The sequence below is a fragment of the Miniopterus natalensis genome, chromosome 11, assembly GCF_054644295.1.
Source record: "Miniopterus natalensis isolate mMinNat1 chromosome 11, mMinNat1.hap1, whole genome shotgun sequence".
Lineage (NCBI taxonomy): Eukaryota > Metazoa > Chordata > Mammalia > Chiroptera > Miniopteridae > Miniopterus > Miniopterus natalensis.
The window spans coordinates 30,008,719-30,027,904 of NC_142091.1; the positions used below are offsets into that span (position 1 = coordinate 30,008,719).

General features: G+C 45.4%; 2 protein-coding genes across 2 annotated transcripts in view; one reads left to right on the top strand and one right to left on the bottom strand.

The window, feature by feature from the left end:
- Window positions 1–10,039, top strand: part of ME3 (malic enzyme 3) — a 164,762-nt gene extending 154,723 nt beyond the window's left edge. Inside the window, exons 8-14 of the mRNA XM_016206821.2 lie at window positions 1,475–1,572; window positions 1,856–1,969; window positions 3,562–3,667; window positions 4,269–4,411; window positions 4,924–5,097; window positions 8,308–8,406; window positions 9,795–10,039. Coding sequence (XP_016062307.2) covers window positions 1,475–1,572; window positions 1,856–1,969; window positions 3,562–3,667; window positions 4,269–4,411; window positions 4,924–5,097; window positions 8,308–8,406; window positions 9,795–9,956 — 896 coding nt within the window. The 3' untranslated portion in view covers window positions 9,957–10,039. The remainder of the gene's footprint in view (window positions 1–1,474; window positions 1,573–1,855; window positions 1,970–3,561; window positions 3,668–4,268; window positions 4,412–4,923; window positions 5,098–8,307; window positions 8,407–9,794) is intronic.
- A 2,943-nt stretch (window positions 10,040–12,982) lies between these two features.
- The window catches only part of CCDC81 (coiled-coil domain containing 81), a 30,107-nt gene continuing 23,903 nt past the window's right edge, over window positions 12,983–19,186 (bottom strand). Inside the window, exons 14-15 of the mRNA XM_016206732.2 lie at window positions 15,139–15,264; window positions 12,983–13,446 (exon numbers count right to left, since the gene is read on the bottom strand). Coding sequence (XP_016062218.2) covers window positions 13,305–13,446; window positions 15,139–15,264 — 268 coding nt within the window. The 3' untranslated portion in view covers window positions 12,983–13,304. The remainder of the gene's footprint in view (window positions 13,447–15,138; window positions 15,265–19,186) is intronic.

Here is a 19,186-nt window from a genome sequence, read left to right on the forward strand (position 1 = left end):
AATAATAAGAAAAGGGAGAATGGAAAATAAATTGATTAATATATCCCATTATGTATAATCACATAATAATCACGGGAGAAAATATGCATGGCTGCTACATTTCTCATTTCTGTAACCAGTCTTGAAGCCGTAGTTGACGTTTATAAATTTCTTCCTCAAGTTCCCATTCCATGTTTTCTTGTCCCCAGACAGGGCCTCAGCTTGCCAGAATTCTTTACCTTGCAGGGCGACCCAAACCTTCATTTCTCAAAGATCTCAACCGTAGTGGTCCTGCCGCTCTTTAGTTGTGGTTGTGTTTATTAACCTTTACTACTGAGCATGGAAGTACTAAGACATGCCCCAGAGGATCCCCTGGGCTCAGATATAGCCCACCCCACCCCCAGTTTCCCTTGGCTATTAGGATGGATCACCACAACTAGCAAAGTGACCCTCCTCTTTGCCTCTGGTCTTGTGGCAAAAAGAGCACCAAATGGCCAGGTGGCAGTCTCAACTCTCAATTCACTAGAACCATGTTGTGAACTCTGATGGAAGCATTTGTCTCTTGGGAACCAAGACCTTCAGTCCAGAGAGCACAGAATTGAAGAGATAGGAAGCAAAAATTCTGCAAGTAAGTTATTAGGTGAAATGGTGAGAGGAACCACTCCCACTTCAACCCCTTGATTTCCAGAACCAAGTGGCTATGGGAGAAGCACAATGTATTATTTGCTAAGTCAAATGATATATTGCATTCTGTAGTATAGAACCTCACCATCTCCATAGAGTGTTACCTGAACTAAGTCATAAGTAAGTCTTCAGTAGCCCATTCTACTGATCTATGAAGCCAGCTGCTCCTGGGTGGTAGAGTACATGTTAGGACCACTGAATCCATGGGCATAAGCCCATTGGTGCATTTTAATTACTCTGAAGTTAATTCCTTAGTTTGGAGCCTTGTTGTTTGGAATGTACCAGGATGGTTAGTAGGCATTACAAATATTCACAAATGATGGCACTGACAGAGCATTAAAAAACAAGGAAGGAATCCATATCTGAAATATAGGTTTATTCCAGTAAGGACAAATCTCTTTCCTGTCTATAATGGAAGGAGTCCAATGTAATCATTCTGCTGCCAGCTGGATGGTCCTCCCTGGAAATGGTGCCATATCAGGAGCTCAACCTTGGTCTCTGCCACTGACAGATTAATCATTTGGTAGTTACAGTAGCACCTTGGTAAGAGGAAGTCCATGCGTAGCCTCCATCCTTGTCATCATGGCTACTTTGTACATAAACTCATTCAACAAACTCTAGGTGCCAGGGGAAAGATGCTGACTGACATACACAGGACATGCCATACTGTCCATCTGATTATTAAGACCCTATTCTAAAGAAAATGGCTTGTTCCACCACAGATTCTTGGCATGGGGAATTCTGCCAAGGGTCTTCTCTTGGGGGTTGGGACCCAGTGGCCAGAAGTTGATCTCAGTCCACCCTGTTGCAGGCACAGCCTCCGTCGCTGTGGCAGGAATCCTGGCTGCTCTGCGAATCACCAAGAACAAGCTCTCCAATCACGTATTTGTTTTCCAAGGTGCAGGTGAGGTAGGTGCCATCAGGGGCTCTCTACTGTTGTTCCAGTAGGAGAATAAGAATGGGTGGAGTATCAAGGTGGGGAGGTGTTCTGGGGTTCTTAGAAGAGGAAGAAACACAGGTGCATTGTGATCATTACAGCAGCCTGGGCCCCAACATGTGGGTGACTCAAGGCAAGGACTGAACTGGGTCTCCTGGAAGTAAAGGGGAAAGAGAGGATCTTGGTGAAACATCTGATAAATGCTGAGTAGTCATTTGCCCTGTGTCTGAACATTTTCCATTTGATACCTCCCAGGCAGCCATGGGCATCGCCCACCTCCTTGTCATGGCCCTAGAGAAAGAAGGTGTACCCAAGGCAGAGGCCACGAAGAAGATCTGGATGGTGGACTCCAAGGGACTCATTGTCAAGGTACTGTCAGTATGGTGACCTGGAGGTTTCCTGACACCTACAGCTATTGGAAGTGGACAGGATGAGGTCTCCAAGGGGCAAACTGCTCAGACAGAAGAGAGGGCAAAAAGAGGACAATGCCCTAACCTCCAAAGCAAAAGACTCATCTCAAAGGAGCCTTAATTGCTTTGTCCAAAACCTTTGAATATGAGTTTAAGTGAGTGTAGGTGTACCTCATCCAGCCTTACCTCCCACCACTCCCTGCTTTGCACTGACCTCCAGCCATAATGAATCATAGTTGTGCAAAAGTAACACGCACTCTCTCTTCCACATTTTTGCAGATGTTTCTCTGCCGGAAGTGCCCTTCTCTCTTTTTCCTCACACCCACTCGGAATCTCACACGGCCCATCCATGTCCTCCTTAATCTTATGATTTAGGTCAAATGTTACCTCCTCGAAGAAGCTTCCTCTAAGAATCTAGGTCTCAATTTACTACATCTATGCTCATGTAGCCCCCCCATAAGTTGCACTTACCATATTCTAGGGCAGTTGCCCCTTTACTAGTCTGTCTCCCCACTAGACTGTGTAGTCTTGATGTCTATGTCTGGCATATGGTATGTACATAACTGATGTTTGAGGTACGAAAGAGTGAATAGAAACATCCAGCTTTGACTTGGAATGTGCTGAGGGGCACAACTGGATGACCTTCTCCCTTTGGACTGCACTCAGAGTTCCATGTTTTCATTCCCAGAATTTCACTAACATAGAATGTCAGTGAGAGATTAAAAAAAAAAGACAAGGGAAGTTGTGGGACCACCAACCAAGAATAGTAGAGACCCCTCAGCATAAACTGACCTTCCTATTGTTCCATATAGATCAGAGTACTGCTGGAGGGAACTGAGGCCTGGAGACACCTCCTCCCACTCCAGGTCATTCCAGAGTATAATCCAGGCACTGGTAGAGGCTTCCCTCCTGCCCATCTTTCAGCATCACTTTGCTAACCCCATTGAGCCCACCCCTACTCAAAGATCTCTCAAAGCTGATGTCTTCACTCTGGTTCTCATGAGGACAGCTAACCCAAAGGAGTCATCAGAAACATCTGTGCTCATTTACCAGCCTGTCACCCACCGACTCCTGTTTGCTGAAATGAATGAATCTGGCTGGTTTGGCACAGCCAGCCATTGTAAGCTTGTTTTGGAGCTCAGCTTGGTATTCTTCACAGGGAGGTTAATGGCTCTTATAAAATGCATTCAGATTATCTTCCTGACCTTGGGTGGCTCAGGACCCATTCCTCAACTGGACAGGGGTGCTAGATGCCTTAGGGCAAGGGTCCTGGTCAGACTCGGGCATTTCCTGAGAGCCCAATAGCTCCAAGAAAGGCTTTATAGATTCTCCATATGTGGTTTGGGTTAAATAAATACACTACACACACACACACACAATCATTAGGTTCTACCAGGAAATCTGTTCAGGAGGACAGGCCCCAAGGCTTCTGATGGCTCAGACCAAAAGCACAGGGCTCAGCACAAAATGCTCTCAGAGTTTCCAAATGCATCCACGCTCCTGCCTAGCAGTTCTCACTACAGCTGCTTCGTATTCTTCCTTTTCCTGCAGGGGAGAAGCAACCTGAGCCATGAGAAGGAGATTTTTGCCCAGGATCATCCTGAAGTGAACTCCCTGGAGGAGGTGGTGAGGCTGGTGAAGCCCACGGCCATCATAGGTAGGAGGAGAAAGGCAGCCCACTGCCCAGCCCAGCTAACCCTCTTGACTTGCAGGTGGAGACTGAGGCTCAGCAAGGAGGCATAAGTGGCCCATGGAAGCACAGCTCTTTCCCCCATCCCATGTCCAATTTGATGCCACAGACTTTTATTGAGTGACTCCTTATAAAAACCATAGAACTAAGGCACCAAGTTGGGTTTCCATGATGCAGTTACACAGTACTATGGAGGAGCACAGGGCTGGTCTCTCTAACCAGGATGAAATGAGCATTCCTTCCCCAAGGTGGGGACCCTGGCATTTCTCCCTGTACTGGGGGAGTCACCTACAATAAAGGACAATGCCCAGTAATGCCTTCACAGATGCATCTTAACTGGACATGGACCCGAAGTGGACCAGTGGTCCCTTTAGGATCAACAGGAGGCCTCAGCCAGCTCAAGCAGGAGAACCCTTCTCTCTTCTGCTCCCTCCATCCCTGTGCAGACACCACCCCCAAGACTCCCGAGTCTTTCGTGTTGCACCTAGCTCCCCCACCACTACCACCAGGAGAGGCATGGGTTGTTTGTAAAGAGTAGGCATCCCCACTACCCACCTTTTCCCTGTAGGTGTTGCTGCCATCGCAGGAGCCTTCACGGAGCAGATTCTGAGGGACATGGCCTCCTTCCACGAGCGCCCTATCATCTTTGCCCTGAGCAACCCCACCAGCAAGGCCGAGTGCACGGCTGAGAAGTGCTACCAGGTCACCGAGGTCAGCGAGGAGTCCTTCCTTCCCAGGCCGAGAGGACATAGTAGCAATAACTATGAGTAACCCTATGAGGGTGAAAAAATCCCCACATTGCTGATGAGCAAACAGAGGTTCAGAAGGATGAAGTAACTTGCCCAAGGGCATGGAGCTAATAAGGAGTGGAGCTGACCCTCAAACCCAGGTCTGACTCCAGAGCCCAAGCTCTCACCATTGACCAGAACTCAAGGCACTTGCAGATTCTAGGCCACATACAGACCTTCATGTCCTGGGTTGGCCCTCCCAGGAGGTGACAGGTAAAAAGGGTTCACTTTCGCCTCTCAGCAGTTTCTTGGCTACCAGGTAAACTCAGTGGGGCTAAGCTTTCTGGTCAAGTGAACAAGTGCAGTGTGCTGGGCACAATGCTGAGCATTTGGGAGAAGACGAAGAAAGGTCCAACACTTGAGACTTAAGGCTAGGCCACCATTACTGCCCGAAACCGATCTCCAGTTCGTCTCTGATTTTCTTCCTGCCTCCAGGGCCGAGGGATCTTTGCCAGTGGGAGTCCTTTTGAGAGCGTGACTCTGGCAGACGGCAGGACCTTCATTCCGGGCCAGGGAAACAACGCCTATGTGTTCCCTGGAGTGGCTCTGGGTGTCATCGCCGGCGGGATCCGGCACATCCCAGATGAGATCTTCCTCCTGACAGCCGAGGTATCACTCTCCCTGTTCCCTCACATCCTCCCAATAGGGCCTATGATCTACCTACATGGGGTCCCCCCAAATTCTTCCTCTTGTCTCTTCTGCCCACCTGCCCCTAACCCTGGCAATAGAACCCCAAAGTGCCTGAACCTCAAACTTCTCTCAAAATCACTTTGAGGCTTGAACTTGTCTCAAAACACACACACGTGGCTTTTAAGGGGAAATAGGAAATAATCAATGGGAGGGGTGTCAACAGGGGACTCTGGTAGTGAGGGACATTCCTTGTACTGCTCCCTGCCTCCCAGCAGTGCTCATGAAGATGCCTAGAACAGAGGAGATGCCACCAGAGACGTCTGAAACTGGGCCTGTGAACCGTGACAGGCAGTGGATTCTCCCAGCCCAGGTTTTGGCCATGTCACTGGTGTAAAATAAGCCCCACTAGGGCAGCTTTCTATAAGGAAGGGGATGGGTCGCATGTCTGGTTTGCCTGCTCTGAGTACTCAGATATGAGCACACATACGAGGTGTGGGGTGCCCCTGCTCCAGGTATCTCACTAGGAAAGCTCCCAGAAGGGATCTTCACTAGACACAATGAAAACAATGCAAGAATTCATTAAGAATGACAGCCTCGTTCATAATCATGGTTACCAATAATTAGTTACAGTTATCGTTACAGCAGGTGACGTTTACCAAGTGCTTACTAAATGCCAGGGATTTCACAGTTAACCTCACACTCTGAGGCCTAGAATTGTCTCTGTTTATCCCCATTGAGCTCCAAGGGCTCTACTGTGATCTCCAACATCCATTTGCATCCCCCCACCATGGCGCTGGTGAGTGCCCAAACCAACAAGACATGGGAATGGCTTCCATGCAGCCCTAATTTGGCCCCACTTCTGAGTTCCACGAGGTACCACCAGGTTCCTTCTTCCTACATCTTGGTCTTTGAGTGCCAGCTCAGCATGGCCATGCAGATAGTGCTTCCCGGAGGCTTTTCAGCCTCCCCCAAACTCTGTGCACACTAGCGATGCCTTCATGCTGTGGTTCTGTGTCCCTCTTGTCTAAGTATTTGGTGCTTGTATTTCTTCTCATTGCTACGGTCAGTGGTGGTGGTGTCTGTCCTATGGCCGTGGGCAGAGCTGTTTGAAACTCTCATTGATTGGAAGGAGTTCCGTTCTGCTTGCAGTCTGCCTGAAAGCAAATTCCCCCATTGTGCAGAAACATGGTTGCTATGGCCTCCCTGTGTAACCCCAGAGGCATCACACCCTCTCGCCCACCCCACCCCCATGCTGTGGAATAGGGCAGCTCCTTCGTTTCAGGAACAGTGTCCATCAGTCACACAGGAGCCTCCCCTCCATCTACTTACTAATCACCTGCTGTGAGCGGACAAGGCTCCTCCCCACAAGGAGCTGATGGTCTGGTCTTCACAGGCCTGACAAATTATAGTTCTGAAAGTTTAGTTAAGAATTTAAGTTGAATCTGTTTTTCCTGGGGGGGAAATAATGTAAATTTTAGAAGATTTGCATGCACATTTCACCCTGACAACTCTATAAAATAAGTGTAGTGATTGTCCCTATGTTACAGACAAGGAGAGTGAGGCACAGAGAGTTTGCATAACTTGCCCAAGGTCACTGGGCATGTGAGAGGCAACATGAGGACAACCCCAGGCAACGTGACTCCCAGCTGCCACAGAGCAACCCCAGTGTCCAGCCTTAGAAGTGACCACACATATATATGTCTCTTCACCCTGCAGGATACCCTTTCCAGATGCAGATCTGGCCTTGGAGAGACTGACTGCTCTCTACTCAGTCCGTCTTATACACCTCCCTCCACAAAGAGAATCCTTCCAACCTCTATCCTCATTTCAGACCTTTGTATGGCTCCTCTATGCTCATGGGATAGAGTCCAAACTCCTTCACCCAGTTCCTTGTAAGGCACTTAACCACCAGACCGTCCTCTGCGTCTCAGCCTCACCCTACCATCAACCTGTCCAATGTTGTTTTCAACCTCACATTCTTGCTCTCTCTTGTGCCCTCTTCTCTCTCACCCCCAAGAATTTGCATGTGCTGGTCCCCCTCCCTTCTCAAGTGGTTCATACTTGGTCTTTCAGGTCTTAGCTCATGTCACTTCTTCTGGGAAGCCTTTCCGGTACATGGAAAACTGGGCCCAGCTTCCTCTATGTGGACATGCCCCTCCCCTAGCCTCCACCTCATTATAATTGTCATAATTTTGTTAATTGCCCACTGATACCAGTCTCCAGTAGGGAAAAGACTTTATGGCTTCTCCACTATGGGTTCTCAGCCCCCAGCACAGAACCTGGCACGTCACAGAGCTCAGTGAACTTTTGACCGAATGGAAAGGAGAGAGAGGAATGTGAGAACGAAGGAGTGGAGGCCCACTTCCCTAAAGTCTGCCAAACTCGGGGGCAAGACCAACGCTCTGGCCTTGCCCATTCTGGGACACACAGTTCTCAGAGAGTGCCATGGCTTTTCCCAAGTTTAAATCTGACACAAGATCTTGCAGGAGTAGAATCAGAGCCACCACATTAAGGAGGCTGTTCTGCAAGGCCAGTGAGCACCAGTGCCTGAGGCTGGAGGGCGAGGCTTGCAGGGTGAGCTGTCCTCAGAGACAGACTCTGCACAAGGAGGGAAGCTGTGGGAGTGCTGTTCTCAGGATGATGTGCTCAGGGCATTTATTCAGGTAAAGCATAAGGCCCATCTGTGGTGTCACTCACTGGGGAGGAAGCCCTTGCCCAGTCTGGGTCCAGGGCAGGAAAGGACAGCTCAAGGGTCTCTGAATACAGAGAGACAAGATGGCCTAGGTGGGCGCCCAGGATGTTACTAAGCAGTTGGGAGAGGCTGGAACCCAGGAAGTGAGGGTCTCAGGGATCCCCACACAATAGGCTAGACCAGCCACAGGGAGACCCCAGAGTCTGCTTTGCAAGCCACGAGATTATTCATCTTGCTCTTAGTGATTTCCCTTTAGAATTCAGAGAGCCTCGGGTTGCTTAACGCCTCAGCGTCTCACAGTACAGAAAGGATGTGTCCTTGGGTAAGCCCAAGCATTGAGCTCTCACAAGGCCACGTGATGGCAGAGGCCACAGTGGGAGACAACACAGGGACTGACAGGTGTGTGAGGGGTGAGGAGAGTCTTTGGGGTAATGGGTTGGGCTTGTTCTGGGGGGGCGGGTACTGAGCTGCTTCCTTCCTCATGGTTCTTTCTCCAGAAAATTGCGCAGGAGGTCTCTGAGCAGCATCTGTCCCAGGGGAGGCTATACCCACCTCTCAGCACCATCCGAGATGTGTCTCTGAGAATCGCCATCAAAGTAAGGAGAATTCGACCCCCTATAATACGGGCAGTGGGGCTCATCTGTGACGCCAGGAGGGCTGAGAGGGTGGCAGCTGGGGCAGCATCCTGAGCTCCTCGGGCTGCACTGCATGCGACCCAGAGGCTCCGAGACAAACTCCTGCCTGCAGCTCGAGCCCCACCCCCAGCGCCCACTCAGGCAATTCTGGGAATAGTGCTGAATTTCCCCTCAAACACCAGGCAGAAAGGTCATCAAAGTCCAATTCTGTGGACCGGAATGTGGGTGGCATTTCTTTTAAATGAATCATAAGTGCCCATTTATACAGAAAGGTCAACTTTCATAGCACCGTGGAAAGAGCTCGAGCTGCGGGGTCCCAGCTCTGCCAATCAGCAACAGAGTCACCTGGGGCCAATCACTTCACTTCCCTGAGTCTCAGTTTCCTCTTTTTCCAAAGGGGCCAGCAATTCCTCTCTCCCAGAGTTCTGGAAAAGTTTAAAATAGAATTCCACACTCACTGCCTTTCTGGCCAGAGTAGATGCCCATTCCTCTCCTTTCTCTCAGAATGACTGGGCCATGGGCTGGTCAGTTTCATGGGACATTCTAAGGAAAATCCCCTCCTAGACACTATGCAGAGATGATAGGTTTTCAAAGAATCAGAACATGGTGCAATGAAAACTGGCCCAACGCTGTTAATTATCTAATCTGGATGATGAATATATGAGGATTATTATACTATTACTTCTTTTAATGTATATATTTTACATTTTTCATAATCAGTTTTTAAAATAATTTCATAAAATGCATTGCACAACAGCATCATTCCCCATGAGTTGTCCAGTGCAGGATCCAGAGCCAAACCTCAAGACCAACACTCCAGCTCAGAGTCCAGCTGCCCCTTGTCCAGTTCCTTCCTTTGGGTGATATTTGAACCAACAATGCTCTTCTGAAGCCAAATCTAATACCCAGAGAACAATGCCCAGGCTGTTCTTCCAATTCAACCTATGAAGGGGGGCAGTGTCAGGCACTGAACATTTTTGCCTGTTACCTAACTTTATCCTGACACCACTCTAGAGAAAGGTTTCATTACCCCCACTTTCCAGGTGAGGAAACTGAGGCTCCCCAAGGATAATGTCACTGCTGAGGACCCACAGGAAGTTAGAAGCAGAGACAGACTTTAGTCTGAGATTTATTGAGCCTGGCCCAGTGTTTATTCCACTAAGTCACAGCTTCCTATATGGGCAGGAAGCACAACATCCTTCCCATCCAGTGGCTTCATGGGCCCCAGCTCACGAGAGGCACACCTCTAGCTCTTCAGGGTATATGCCCTTCCACAGGCTCCCAAACAAGGGCCCTGAGGCAGGTTTCTCCTTCGACCCAGTTCCTCAGCCAAGCATGTTTTTCCCTAGGTCCTTGACTTCGCGTACAAACACAACCTGGCCTCCTACTACCCGGAGCCCAAGGACAAGGAGGCGTTTGTAAGATCCCTGATCTACACTCCAGACTATGACTCCTTTACACTGGACAGCTACACATGGCCCAAGGAAGCCATGAATGTTCAGACGGTCTGATGTAGTCCCAGAGGCTGGTGTGCGGCTGGATGAAGCCCAGCGTAAAGTAACGCTGACAATATAAATGGATTCCAAAACAGCCATTCTTGTCACTGTGTTTTTCCTTTGAACTTCCTGGGGTGAGTGGAGATGCCCAGGCATACAATGAATCAGAGCCTTGTCCCTGAAGGCCCTGACTTCACTTTTCTATAACCCTCCTCTGATCTCCTTCCGAAGAATTTCCTTATCTGTTAATAGCCACTACTGGCTAGCCCTGGTGGGAAATCTAGAATCCTGCCTAGAGCTCTGCCTTTCAGAGCTCAAGGCCTAGTGGAAGAGATGACATATGAACACAATTCATTTTGCCACAAAGGAGAAAGTGGTAAGTCCACGAAAGAAGTACAGGTAAAGGTCAAGGGTGCTCAAGGAAGGGATAGGATTCTTCCTATGAGGATGGGAGACAAGGTTGTAGCCGTGTCTGCATCAAGTCCCAAGAGTGAAGGACAGGTAGGAGTCGCTGGGAAATGTGGACTGCGAGGGCAGCCACTGGCCAGGAAGCATGGCCCAGCCCTCGGCAAGCTCAGTCTCTTGGAGGAATGCACACCCTTCGAGTCTCGGATGGGTGCGGGGGCTGACTGGCTGGAGGCAGATCCCTAACTCGTCAGAAATGGTCACTGCCCTGTGGGTTATGGAGTATTACTCACATTCCTTTTTGGTTATTACTAAAAGGAAAACCAGAGAAATGTGGGCGGGGAGGGTCAGCAGGCCATGGAGAAAGGAGGGAGAGGTCCTGAGGGGAACAGCACCTTGGGGAGTTCTGGGAAAGATGTGATTTCGTTTTCCTGGCTTTAGGACACTCTCTCTTCCACCCTCCTTCACTCTCTTAAGTAATTCAGCAAGCCAAGCAGTTTTCTTATAGAATGGTGTCAGTCTGTCCTGCGTGTTTCTTAGACCAAGTTCAACCATAGCCTTCACCTCCCTCATGGTCATCAGAGCCCACCATGGGGTGGTGGAGGGGCCTGCGGCCCCGGCAATCAGAGACTGCTGAATTGCTATGACCTATTGGGGTGGTAGCTTCCAACCTCCAACTTCACTGTAGGACAAAGGAAACAATGAACCATACTTGGGAACCTACCACTGCCCACCCCTGTTGCCTACAGTGAGTGGGTCCTACATGGCCACCTCTCAGTGACAGGCTCGGTGGACTGTAGACTCCTAGAGGAGTAATTAGCAGAGACACCAGTGACCCCTCGCCCAGGTGTTATTCTTCTAACATCTGCTTCCTTGGTGCTGGTGCTCAGTCAGGAATATCCTGAGGAAACATTCCTGTTCTACAATCCCTGGGCTCATCGAGAATGAGAAACTTCAGGAGAGGGCTGGAAGAGTGAAGCTGGAATCTGAACACCAGGGAACCTTGATTACTGTCTTTTCTACATCCTGCTCCACAGCTTCCTCTGTACCCCAACTCCACTTATGTTATACTCCATGTAATAAAGAAAAATAGTACAGAAAACTGATGAAACAAAAACAGGTTCTTTGAAAACAAACTAAATTAACAAACTTTAGCTATACTATCTGAGACAAAAAGCAGAGACAAATTACATTTCCTTTGTTCCAACCCCACTGAACATCTTTCTGGCACTGAACTCGCCTACTTCCAGGCCTGTGCCCTTATGCGTGCTTGGTATCCATCTAGAAATTCCTTCCCTCTGCTTCTCTGCCCTCGAGCAATTAAATTTCAGTCCACCCCAGCTTTCTACCTGAAGACATCATCATCCTTGGAGTTCAAATGCAATTGACTCTCTAAAGTCTTCTTAGGCAGAATTAATAAATTAGAAATTAACAACAGGAAAAAGTGGGATGTTTTCAATTATTTGGAAATTAAACAATACGTTTCTAAATAACCCATGGTTGAAAGAAGAAATCACAAAGTAAATTATTATCTGTTGAATTGAATGAAAAAAAATATGAATTAATGAGTTGTAATTTAAAAAGTGCTTAGAAGGAAACTTTATAGTGCCTATATCAGGAAAAAAAGGAAGGTTTCAAAGCAATAACATAAACTTCCTCAAAACAACTTTTTTAAAAAAGAAAACAAAACAAAATCCAAAGCAAGCAAAGACTAGAAATTGACAGATTCATAAGAAGTAAAGAAATTGAATTAGTAATTAGAGCCCTCCCACCAAGAAGAGCTCAGGCCTGGATGCCTTTACTGGTGAATTTTATCAAATACTTAAAGTAGAAATAATACCAATCCTTCACAAACTCTTTCAGGAAATAGAGGAGGAAACATTTTCCAAATCACTCTGTGATATTGATATTACCCTACTAGAACCAGATAAAGACAACACAAGAAAAGAAAACTGCAGACCAACATCCTTCACGAATATAGATGCAACACCCTAAACAAAATATTAACAAACCAACTCCATCAACATAAAAGAATTACACACAAGGAACAAATGGGATTGATCCCAGGAATGCAAAGTCGTTTTAACATATAAAAATTGATCATCGGAATATACGATATTAATGAAATGGACAAAAACCATAACATCATGTCAATGGATGTGTGAAAAGCATTTGAAAAAATACAACACATGTTTATGATAAAACTTTTAACACACTAGGGATAGAAGAGAACATTCTCGCCTGATGAAGAACCAAAGTCTAATGTCATACTTAACGGTGAAAGAATAAATACTTTCTCCCTAAGATCTGGAGCAAGGCAAGTATTTTTTTTTTACCATTTCCAGTCAACATGTAAGGTCTAGCCAGTTCAATGAAGAAAAAAAAAAAAGGCATCCAGATCGAAAAGGAAGAGTAAATAAAACTGCCTTTATTCACAGATGACATAGTCCTGTATGTAGAAAATGCCAAAGAATAGAATAGTGCCTGCCTCCCTCTCCCAATCTCTCCCTTCCTCCCTCCCTCTCCTCCCCCTCCAATAAATGAGTTTAGAAAGATCGTAGGATGCAAGGTCAATACACAAAAATCAATAAAAACATATTTTTAAAAATATTTACCAATATGAATGTTTAGACCAGTCAGGCACATAGAAAATATTTATTATTCATTATTCATTACAGATAAAGAAAAGATACCGTGTGTCACACAGTCACAGGGGGAGTGGCAGGGCTGGGCCAGCGGCACGCCCACAGCAGAATGAAGCGAGTCCCATCCCAGCTCCATCGGCAGCAGGTCCGTGGGGATGGGAGGGAGACAGGAGGGGAGACCCTGCCTACAGGAGCTCAGTAAGCGGTTAAAAAGCAAGCTGCTCCTGAAAGCACCAAAATCGCGCAATGCACTTTTTCAAACATTACAAAAATAAAAACTTTCGCCCAGAAACGCAGGTCCAAACTCTGAGTTTCACACAAACAGCCGGGAGCCGTGCAGGTACTTGTTCATGGGCCACAAGTGGCTGTCCCCCATGTTGGAGGTGCTCCGCTGGCACTGCTTGCAACGCCGGTACCTCTCACACTGGTCCAGGATGAAGAGCTTGTCTGAGGCCCTGGGGACAGGTGAGGAAAAGCAGCCATTAGCTCGCCTTCCGGAGGCCTTGCTGGACGCCTAGCTAGCAAGCCAGGGCAGCCGCAGGGGTACAAAAGAAGAGTCACCCCTGGTCCCTGCCCCCCGGGAGCTTACCACCCACCTGTCATCTCCCACCTGCTTTTGCTTTGTTCTCTTTAAAGCCAGCCAGTTCCTTCTGCCTGACGGCCCCCTGCTGCAGTCCCTGCCCACACTCGGCCTAGGTCTTCAGGAACAGGTCTGCCCTGCCACGCCCTGGGGGCAGCTGTGTTATCCTGCCCCTCAAGGTTATTTCCTGCGTCTCCTCTATCCTTGGTGGCCAGGTAGGCCAAGCATTCCTCCAAAGTCCAACTAAAAGCCCCCCGTCATTAATCTCACTGCCTTTTACCTGCTTTCCCCCAACATTGAGGAAATGGATTGAAATCTCCAACTCCCCTTTCCCTCCCTCTTCCAATCAAACAATCCCTCTTCCCTTTGGAACCTATTTTCCATGTCATCCCTCATCCTTTCATTGTCACAAAATATGGGTTCTGCTCATTACAAAGACAGGCAACAACAACAACAAAATGCCTTAAAAGAAAATCTAAAAGGAAAGGGAGAGTTACAGATCAAGATCCATTATAACAAATTTTACCCATGATAACAATTAGTTGACAATTGGCAATTTAAAATATTATTTTGGCATATTCAGGTTTTTATAACATTTGATTGTATAGGTTTGGTCTGTTTTTTTCAAGTTTTTAACATTCTATGAAATCTTACCTCACATTTATAAAACGTTTTAATTTTTTTAAGAGTAGTGCTTTTTGACCACCTTATTAGATTCCCCCAAACTCCTGTGTTAGCGAGTCAGGCAGGTATTTACTTTCCCGCCTTACAAATAGGAACACATTATGCCCAGCCTAGTATCCAGGCGATCGGGGTTCGATCCCTGGTCAGGGCACATGCCTGGGTTGTGGGCTCGATCAATGACTCTCTCATCATTGATGTTTCTATCTCTCTCTCTCTCTCTCCTTTCCTCTCTCTGAAATCAATAAAGATATATATTTTAAAAAAGAACATATTAGCTGCCTCTCCAAAGTGAGTGTTCATTTTCAAAGCCATGAGTAGATTCCCTGGCTCTGGGTTGTACAAAGATAGCTGCAGAGAGGAGACAGGGACACAATGACACATTCCAGGAAGGCGTTTTCGGTGGTTCCACGTGCGTTTCTCACTTTTCCAGTTGCCGATCTCCCCCACAGCCCCTGGACTCTGCTCTCAATGACCACTCTGCAAGCCTGGTGTGTGCTCAGATGGAGATTCAGTCTCCTTATTCCCAGCTAGTTATTTCCAAAGAGCAGTCCCTCCCCCTCCCCGCCTCCCCCCCCCTGCACAAAAAAGGAAAATAAAGCCACCCTATGCAGAGCAAGGATTAGGGCAGAGATGGCAACTATACAGCCTGCAGCGCAATATTCTGCAATCCCATATTCATAGCAGACATTTCTAATGCATCGGAGCAGTTTTTCTCGCTGAACCCAGGATTCTTTTCTCCACAAAGTTCTCTAGGCAGCTGCTACGGAGCAGCTGGAGTTGGCACTTGAAACCTACTTGCCATCCCATGATTAGAGGAAAGTAACGAGGAGCGGAGGGGATTTTCTTTGCAAACCAAGAACTTCTGGTTCAAATCAGGTATTACCGATCGAAAGCCTTCTCCTGCAGGGCCCGCTGCCTCTTCATTTCAGCGCTCCGTTCCCAGTCCTCCTGTAAGCTCTGGTTCATTCTGTTCACTCTCTCCGCCTCAGCGTTCCTGTCTGCCAAGTGCCTGGAGAGAACAGGATAGTCTGATTGTGTTCACAACCCTGGGGAGGGCACATGCACCAACCTAGGGAACCCCATTCCTATTATGGTAAATTAAACAAAAACCTTCTGATTGTGTTCACTACTCTTTGAAATGTACTAAAAGACATGAACACTGTAAAAAAAAAAAAACAACAAATAAAAAACACAGTGAGACTCCCCAGCTTTCAAACAATTTGTAAGTTTAGGACCTTTCATCTTCAATCCTGGCTTAAGTCAGCAGGATTGAAACCTTTTTCCAATTAGCAAATTCAGCCTTTAAAGCTAATTGCCTTTGAGGCTAATTTAACTGCTCTGAAGAATCATCTCAAATGGATTCCTCACGCTGCGTGTTCCTTTCCAGCCTGCCAGTTGCTACAGGCATTTTACAAGACAAAGGAGAAAGGTGTACAAAGGAGAAAAGAAACAGAAATGACTAGGCAAAAGAAAGTGAAATCAAGAAAATATCTAACACTGTAAAGATGATCAAAAAAAGAAAAAAGGAGTGTTTGATGAAGGTCATATATTCAAAAAAGTGACTGCTGTATAACATCTCCTCAAGAACAATTTTCCAATATTCTCAATGTTAAGCGCTTCTATGACTGGTCTCCAAAGGCACAGTCATTGCTGATGTGAACCACCTTAAACCTGGTTCAAATTATTTATATGTGCTTATTTCTTGCCACACTGAAGCTCTCACCATCAGCTCTCAAAGCCTAGGAGGACTTCACTCTACTGACCGTTGACGGGCCTGCTCCGCAGGGCTGTGTTACAGGTAGCAGCCACCACTAGGTGTCAGGACCCACCAATAAAATCAATAATGTGCTCTGCGCTCCTCCGCTTTTCCTAACAGCGCGGCCACATTTTCCTCTAACGGGCGTTGGTTCAAAAAGTCATTACAAAGATTAAGTGAAATAATACACAGAAAGTACCAATGCCTATCACACAACGGGAGCTCAGTGACGGAATGGTATCCATTATACATATTTTTATAACCTTTTTTCTTCTCATAGTTTTTTTAATTGTAGTCAAAAACACAACATAAAACTGAGCATCTGAACCACTTCTAAGTGTATAGATACAGTGTGAAGTATATTAACATCGTTGTAAAACCAATATCCAGATTCTTTTCACCTTGTCAAGATGAAACTCTACACTCATTAAACAGCTCCCCATTTCTGCCTCTCTGGCCCCCGGCAACCACCAATCTGCTCTGTTTCCATGGATTTGACTACTCGGAAACCGTATGAAGTGAAATCATACAGTATTTGTCTTTTTGTGACTGACTTATTTCACTTAGCATAATGTCCTCAAGGTTTAGCCATATTGAGGCATATGTCGGAATTTCCTTCCTTTATAAGGAGGGATAATATTCCATTGTATGTGCATAACACATTTTGTTTATCCATTCATCTGTGGTGGAACATGTGGGTTGTTTCCATTGCTCAGCTATTGTGAATAATGCTGATATGAACATGAGTGTACAAATATTTCCTCAAGGTCCTGCTTTTAATTCTTTTGAATATACATCCAGACGTGAAATTATTCAGCCATAATGTAATTGTATTTTTAATTTTTTGAAGAACCATCATACTGTTCTCCACAGTGGCTGCACCATTTTAAATTCCCACAACAGTATACAGGGTTCCTATTTTTCCACACCCTTGCCAACACTTATTATTTTCTGTTGTTTGTTTGTTTGTTTTTTCATAATAACTATCCTAATGGATGTGAAATAGTATCTATCTCTCTCATATTCTGTCTCTTCCTCTCCCCCCTCTCTGTGTTTGTCTTAGTTTTTCTTTCTTTTTCCCCTTTACATCATATTTGCATTTTAATGGTTTTGTCTACCACTAAACAGACAATTTTCTTCCTTTCTTATCCTTCGAATGGTTTAAAAGAAGTACTTGTTAAATGTTTCATGGTGTGTTTGGTTGTAAGAAAAATCTATAACTGTTCTTCATTTCTATATTTCACAGGACAATCGAACCACAGATATTATAATCCAAGATAAACAATAGCACATTTTCTCTTTGCATTTGTGAAAAATTATACTGTTCAGCAAATGTATGTTTTCTTTTTATAAAGCCCTAGGAAAAATAAGATAGCAATCTTACATGTATACGTTACACTGGTACGCATATACATCTTAAGTAGTAGAAGACTTTTTCCTACATCTACATAAGTGAGTTGCAGGGGGAAACGTGCACAATTTGCTAACTGCTTATTCCATTCAGACTGCCATAGAGTTGGCACTCCAGGATATACATAGAATTGGAATTAAATATTTTTTATTGTATAATATAAGACACATTTGAAATCTCACCTTCCAACCTTGACATCTTTAATCACTGGAGTGGAGAATCACTGTATCTCAGGTTCACATAAGTAAATATTCAATAAAACATGAACTATCTCTTATCTTCGAAAGGCAAAAACATAGTTAAATGCTAAATGACCTCTATTTCAAACAGAGCAGATGAAGACAGCTGATGGCTGAATAAAGCTCAATGCACACAATTCACAAAATTCGGAAGCCATTTGTTAATGAGCAGCTATCTCATTGTGGCTTTCATTTGCATTTCCCTAATAATTAGTGATGCTGGGCATCTTTTCATATGCTTTCTGGCCATTATTATATTATCTCTGAAAAGATAGATTTAAAAGTCAGTTTAATTTAAATGCCTAGAAAGTAAGAAAATGAAGCAGGGTTAGAGGGGAGGCACAGGACTGCTGGTGGAAGCAAACTGCTGTACCTTTTTAGAAAGCAAAATGTCAGTAGCTGGTAATATTTAAAATGTTCCATGTGTTTGATCTAACAGCCCCAGTTTTAGGAATTTATCCAATAGAAACAAAAAATATGTAAATAATATGTAAAACCAGTATATATTAAAAATGTTTAATGCAAAATTGTTATGGCAGCATATCTGGAAACAAAGTGAATGTTCATTAATAGTGCAAAAGTTAAATTAGAGTAACCCATATTATAGATAGTATTCTGTTATTAAATTAGAAGATGAATTTCATATATATGTACTGACATAAATGTAAATTAATGACATATTATTATTTTTTGTTTAAAATATTACAAATGTCCCTTTATCTCCCCAATGACCCATTCCACCCCATCCCACCCCCCTCCCCAGTCCCTCTCCCCACCATTGTCCATGTCCTTGGGTTGTGCATATATGCACATAAATTCTTTGGTTACTCTCTCCCCCTCCACCCACCCACCCTCCTCCATCCCTCTGACATTTGTCAGTCTCATCTATGCTTCCATGTCATTGAACCTATTCTATTCATCAGTTTATTAAGTTCTTTAGATTCCACGTATAAGTGAGATCATGTGATATTTGTCTTTCTCTCTGCCTGGCTTATTTCACTTAGCATAATTTTCTCCAGGTCCTTCCATACTGTCCCAAAGGGTATGAGACCTTCTTCTTTACAGCTGCGTAGTATTCCATGGTGTGAATGTCCCACAGCTTTTTATCCACTCATCTACTGATGGGCACTTGGGCTGTTTCCAGATCTTAGCTATTGTAAATTGCGCTGCTATGAACATAGGGGTGCATATATTCTTTCTGATTAGTTTCAGGATTCTTAGGATACATTCTTCGGAGTGGGATCACTGGGTCAAAAGGCAAATCCATTTTTAATTTTTTGAGCAACTTCCATACTGTTTTCCATAGTGGTTGCACCAGTCTGCATTCCCACCAGCAGTGTACTAGGGTTCCCCAATAACATATTATAAGATCAAAGAAAGATTGGGTTGTAATGTACAAGAGCTCACAGGTCTCATTTCATTAACAAAAATGAAGGGAAAAATATATGTGCATATTGTTTTAATACATTTGTAAAGAATAGGAAAAAACATAGATGTTTACATAGCAACCTGAACACTGACTACT